The sequence below is a fragment of the Morone saxatilis genome, unplaced genomic scaffold (genome assembly GCF_004916995.1).
Source record: "Morone saxatilis isolate NCDOM2014 unplaced genomic scaffold, NCSU_SB_2.0 Contig2, whole genome shotgun sequence".
Lineage (NCBI taxonomy): Eukaryota > Metazoa > Chordata > Actinopteri > Moronidae > Morone > Morone saxatilis.
In genome coordinates this window covers 16,725,451-16,731,564 of record NW_023339762.1, presented here as the reverse complement: position 1 = coordinate 16,731,564, position 6,114 = coordinate 16,725,451, and the positions used below count along the sequence as shown (strand labels likewise).

The 6,114-nt window shown below is 38.9% G+C and overlaps 1 protein-coding gene across 1 annotated transcript; it reads left to right on the top strand.

The window, feature by feature from the left end:
- Nucleotides 1–2,810: 2,810 nt before the first annotated feature.
- Nucleotides 2,811–6,108, top strand: fam174b (family with sequence similarity 174 member B). Its single transcript, XM_035664490.1, has 3 exons — nucleotides 2,811–3,657; nucleotides 4,463–4,594; nucleotides 5,541–6,108. Exons 1-3 carry the CDS (start codon nucleotides 3,377–3,379, stop codon nucleotides 5,542–5,544), a joined length of 417 nt encoding a protein of 138 aa, XP_035520383.1. The 5' UTR covers nucleotides 2,811–3,376; the 3' UTR covers nucleotides 5,545–6,108.
- The last annotated feature ends 6 nt before the right edge of the window (nucleotides 6,109–6,114 follow it).

The following is a 6,114-nucleotide window of genomic DNA, read 5'->3' as shown; positions in this document are numbered from 1 at the left end:
ATAAGGCATGCCATATACATACTAGTATATATGCAAACATATACAACAAAAATCTTATTAGAAAGTTGCTTCATTGAGCCTCTTCTGAATAACTGAACATGAATACTTGACAGAGAACTTGCCCAGCTCGTGGCGTAAGCACAAAACCAACGAGACTAACCATATTATTTGTTTTAACCGTAAAAAGTTTGAACAATTACATTTTGACACCCAATAGGGACAACCAAACTTGGCAAACTTTGGCTGCTCACTCAGTGCAGCCTTTATTGGGCAGTCTGAGGAGCCTGTGGTATGCACTCCACCCCCATCGGTGACCAATGAGATGTTCGACAAGACGGCGCATGCTCTTTGCAGTGGAAGATTTCTTTAAAAAGATCCTCAGCCTAGCAACAGAGCGAGCCCTGCAAGTGCATTACAAATCCAGCCATTACAAGTGAAGTGAACACAGCCTTTATACTGACTGACTGACTGACTGACTGGTTGGATGGGTTTGAATAGGGAAGTGTTGCACCGAATCTGTTAAGATCCCACAAAAGTGTTTTGCCTTTATCAGTATGTTTGCAAGTCAGCTGACTGTTGCGATGTAAAACTATGCTTTTAGAGATTTCGAATTGGAAATGTACTCTAATTGGCACAGTTGGTGCAGCACAAAGCTTAATGAATATGAAACCAAATCTGTGCTTTCATTTGGTTTCAGTTAAGGGAGGTTAAATTAAAAAAAATATTGCTATTGGTGCTAAAGGTGTGTAATAAAATGCATGATGCCACGATTGACTCAGTGAAATCATTTGAGGACTGTAATCACTAAAACAAACAGACGTTTACTTCAGTTAGTAGTCAGCAGGGAGAGGTTTTATATGGGTTTCCTATTTACAACAGTACCACCCACTGTGACACATAGTGCACTCACACTAACCTGCAAGCAGGGATCAACATTTAACATGAAACATGCCTTTGTCAGAAGGGGAAGGCGGAAACACAACCGTTTGTTTTGGGGGTTTTTTAAAGTACATACCAGGGTGTGCCTTAACACATTGCACAAACAGCACCAACAACAGGCCAGATTGCATTCATGGGTGTGTTATTTCAGATAAAAGCTGTATGTAATCATGTTACATTGCAAATAACCTTAGACATGTTGAACTGGTAGGCTTATGTTTGCTTTTCAATTAGCAAGACGAATAAGGGAATTATTTGGTGTACTAGTCAACAAACTCAACACGTCAAGACTTAAATGTAAAGTGTTTAATAGTAGCTAAACTAAAACTGAATAACCAAACGGTGTGTGGTAAGCCGGTTTAAAATAATGTAACATGATCACTGTAGTCCCACTCTGAGCTGTTTTCTCTGTGCAAAGTTCAAGCCGTCCTCTCAGAGTGTGACAACCCCCTTCAGCTTAAGGTTTATGTCTCTCAATGTGGCAACCATATCATGTTTCACAGAGGGAAAAAGCTTAAGCAATTAATATACATGTAAAATCAAGATATAGCTAATGCACAGGCACTTTACGGTAGACTATGACTACGGTTTTGTGTGTGTCTTAGCGTACAGTACACTTAATCTAAAATCTTATCTTAATTATAACCATCTTATTTTAATAGAAATAAATGTCAGCTTACATGTGTTATGTGTTACAGAGCAAACCAGTCTCTTCTGAATTTCAACCAATGCATTGAAGGGAGGTGAAGGCTCTGTGCTGCCATCTAGTGGGCTTTGATCAAATGAAACAGCTCTCACATGAGGCGGTGCATGTAGAGGGGCCATCACTCCCAGGAATAGTGTACAGAAATAAGACGAGACATCAAACCAGAAAAGACTGAAAACAGGCTGTCTTTGTGTTCAGATGCAGGTCAGAAATTCTGCATGATGCAAATTAGATTAACTGCAAGTTCCCCTACCCACAAGCCATCAGAGGAATTAGTTGCATTGGTCTACTTTTTCAAGATGTAGATTGTGAACCCAAAGTGAAATTATAAATTCATTTGACTTCTGTCTCTCTTAGTGAGGCAAACACAGAGATAGACTTTGTGTCTATAGATCTGCTGAATGATTTTGACCATCACTGATCAATTGACTGCTTATCAACCTGTCTTTTTACATCTGTCTGGCAAGATTTTCCCTGGAAACTGCGGTCGTGACCCCGCACTCTGCTGCCTTTAAATGCTGCCTTCAGGTGCTGTCGGAAATTTGCCACTTCCAGTGAACCCTACGGTGTGCAGCGAAGTGGTAAGAGATGTTACAATGATCTGTCTCACCCAAATCTTTAAGATGAGATGTCTGGGGGTTAACTGTGTCAAAAGTAGTAAAGCTAATGTAATTGTATTGTGTTACTATTTTGTCCACAAAGCACCATTAACACTATTTGTTAACATTTTGTCATTAGGAATGTTTTTTAAATGTAGAATATAATGCCTACTGCGAAAGCATTGGCTGGAAAAAAGAATAATGCACATGAATGAACATTGTTGTAATGTGAAGGCTTTAATGACCTTAATGATATTCAAACTTAATGCAGTAGTTTTAGAGTCACTATCTTTCAATTTGATCATTTTTAGACAAAAATATTATCAATAAAAGCAAATCAATGAAATAACAGCAAACTGCAGTATTGTATTGGAAAAGATACATATGATAATTTACAATAGCAGAATATACAAATAAATAAGTAAATGAATACAAAACAGCTGAAAGAAAAAGACACCTGGTTTAATAAAATATTTGAAAATGTTGAGACTCAAGAAGACGGATAGCAGGAATAAAAAAAACTCCCAGTCTCAGTTATGAACTCATTATATGAGTAATTAAATAGTTATTCTCTCTTTTTAAAGAACGTCTTCATTAAATGAGGTGCCAAACATGAACCGCTGACACAAATACTTTATGCTTGTCATGTCTCCCAACTGAAGCTGCCAACATACTTGTCCTGGTGTCTGTAGGTACTAGGAAGTACGAGGGTGCCTCGAAGGCAGCACAAGCCCACATATAATGATCCTCTTCAGCACTAGGAACAGCGGGCCAGCCTGCAGAGCTCTTCCGGAGGCGGATAATCCCCATCTCTCTACACGAAGTCCTAATGCAATCAGGAAGGGATTGCTATAACTCGCCTCAAAGGAAAAAAGAAACGTTTTGGAAGGCAAAATTTGCAAGATAGGACCTAGAAGTCCCCCATCAGGAAGAGCTCGGGCGGGCAGAGAGATGGATATTTGCGTCTCACATTTTCTTTATTGTGTATAGTAACATTTGACATTGATAAGCCGATCCTCTATAATATGACAGCTGCTGTCGCATTTCATCTAGTTTGGAGAAACTACTGAGAGATCCTGCTTGCGGTTTTTATCTTTTTCTTCCCCCCCTCTCTTCTTCTTATTCCGGCACCATGGTGACATACAATCTGGCTTTAACTTTAATTATTGCGGCTCTTTGGCGGGTCAGCGGCTCACCACAAACTCTCGTGCCCGTAACGACGCAGTTCAATTCAACGTCGTCATCATCATCCATCATCAGCGAAGATGAACCGACACATAATGTGACAGAGGCTGCCGTGGGATCCCGCATTTCATCCATAATGACCTATCTCCCAACTCTGAAAAACATTGTTATTTTCATCTGCGTGTTAACAGCTGCTCTCATCACATGTCTGGTCGTCAAAGTGATCAGGTAGGCAGGTTGATGCGACGGCTCCTCTTTGTTTTCCTGCAGCTGTAAGGCCTGTCATAACAAGCCTTACAGTGATGCAGTCACATTGTGGTGTATTGAATTCTCTCTGGTATTCCTGGTAAATGAATCGATGAGGAAGATGGTGTGCTTTATGTTATAGGCTCAGTGTGAGGAAGGTTCAGGCCTCTTGTAATGTTTCTACTGGGGATTGTAGTGTGGAGGCACTTGAGTAAGCAAGTTGCTTAATGTAGACTATTTTTAATCTTATGTGTCTGTGACCTGTGAATGTAAATCAGTCAGTATGTGCCTGTATTTATATCTTCTGATCTTTACCAGCATCTTTGCATTTATCTCTTAGAATTCATGTAATCATAGTTCATATTAGGGTTGAATCATTTGCATTGCTGATTAATCTGTGTATGTTTTGTTTTCTTTGATGAATTGATAGAACATTAAGCCTGTAAAATATCAGGGAATTGTGAAAATGTAGTAGTGTCTTAAGATTTCTTGACAAAAAAATGAAAAAATGTTTGATATTTTGGTCCCAATCGGTGGCATTTGGTCAATCAAAACATAGTTTCATCACTCTTCCTCATCTGATCAAGAAACACAAGGCCGTTAAGACTGTACTAACTGCTAGTTTGAGGTTGTGAAATCACAAATTTCACCAATTGAATCATCTCCATCTGAGTAGCCTACTAAAAATAGGTTCACAGCTGATGTTGTGGTTCAGTCAGTCAGCCTAAGTGGCGTAATGTAATTTTGTGTGTTTGTCTCATGTTTGGAATGTTTCTCCTTCCCACAGAACTGGCAGACGAATCAGAAAAACACGGAAATACGACATTATAACGACACCTGCGGAGCGTGTGGAGATGGCTCCTCTTAATGAGGAGAATGATGATGACGATGACTCAACCCTCTTTGATGTCAAATATAGGTTTGTTTTTTTAATTACGTGAAGAAGTTTCAAGCAACGGATATTCATGTTATTGTAACTAAAGAAAACATTTCATTTTCTTTTGTTTCTACTGGCCAAAACAGATTGATTGCAGGCCTAATCCCATTGACAAAGTTCTACACATATCAGAGAAGTTAGGCCTGATTTCCTATATTGAAAATCCGGCCTTTACTACTGTAAAACATAATAAGGGCATTATACTGTTTTGTAAAACGCACTATAGCCCGTTAGTTCTACAGAAATGTGTATGTTTAGTAAAAAAGAAACCTATTTATAGTAATTTCTTCTTACATTTTTAGTTTTCTCACTGCCTCTACCTATCTCACCATTGTAGTCATAAATTGTTTTAACCTTGAAGTAAAGCACCGTGTGACAGTGTTTTGACTATTCAACGCAGTTTGCTTGTGCTACTAAAGCCGCTTTAGGAGTCTCTCACGGCTTTTAGTAGACATCCATTGCACTTAAAGGTGGGGCCAGTCACTCTGGAGAAAGATTGCTGATTGTTGATTCTGCAACCTAAAGCGTATTTGATGACTTGGGACTACAAATTCCACCTGTTGCATTGTGTTGTGTGGCTCACTCTGAGCCACTTTGTTGTTTGTTTCCTATATACCATGACCCAAAGTTATACTACAAAACCCCACTGACAGAATACAACTAACTAAAACGTATAATAAATCTGTTTGCTCTTCTTAAAGAACAACACTATTTTTAAGAAACACTGTTTTAGTTCATTCAGTGTTGACATTAGGTTTCACCCTTCCGTCCTTTCTATTGTTCTTTAACACACAACCACTTCCTCAAAGGAAGATATGATGTCCTGTTTACCTGACATTCTTGACTTCCAAGTCAGACAGGACTGCGAGAGAACACATTTCCTCCTCACAATTCTGTTTAGTAACTGTGAGTTTTCACTTCTTTGCAGGTGAATCCCGGCATGGACATCGATATTTTATATCTCCTGTTTTGCCTGAGACAACTCAAGTGATTTTCTGTATTTTTGTTTTGCCAAGTCTTACCAAATCAGCAACGTCATATGCTGCGTGTACATGGCTTTTTATCTGTGTTTTAAAGACTGGAGCTGCATAGTTATCATTGTTTGCTGCTTTTCTGATGCTTTTATCATGTGGCCCAAATAACCAGCCCAGTACTTTAATATTAAATCAGGCTGTTGGAGTTCAGTCGTCTTCATAACCACTAATTATTTCTGACAGTTATTGTCATTTACATTTAATTTTTACACTTGAGCTATAGTATGCTGGGCTGAGCCGAGGGGTTTATAATAGAAAGCAGTGCAGATATTAAAATGCTGGATAAATCGCACTTTGTGATTTTTATCTTTAAATTAAAGGTCCATTTAATAGGATTTAGTGGCACCTATCAGTGTAGTTGCTGCTTGCATCGCCATCGCCTCACCCTCCCGTTCCAAGCTTGTAGGAGAAACTATAGCTGATTATCCACCAATGAAAGCATATATATGAATATTATATCCCATTTCT

What these genes read in the sequence shown, in the direction of transcription:
- fam174b (XM_035664490.1), top strand. Translation starts at nt 3,377, where the DNA reads ATGGTGACATACAATCTGGCTTTAACTTTAATTATTGCGGCTCTTTGG. An exon ending in CTGGTCGTCAAAGTGATCAG is followed by an intron (nt 3,658 to 4,462) that starts GTAGGCAGGTTG and finishes TCCTTCCCACAG; the next exon opens with AACTGGCAGACGAATCAGAA.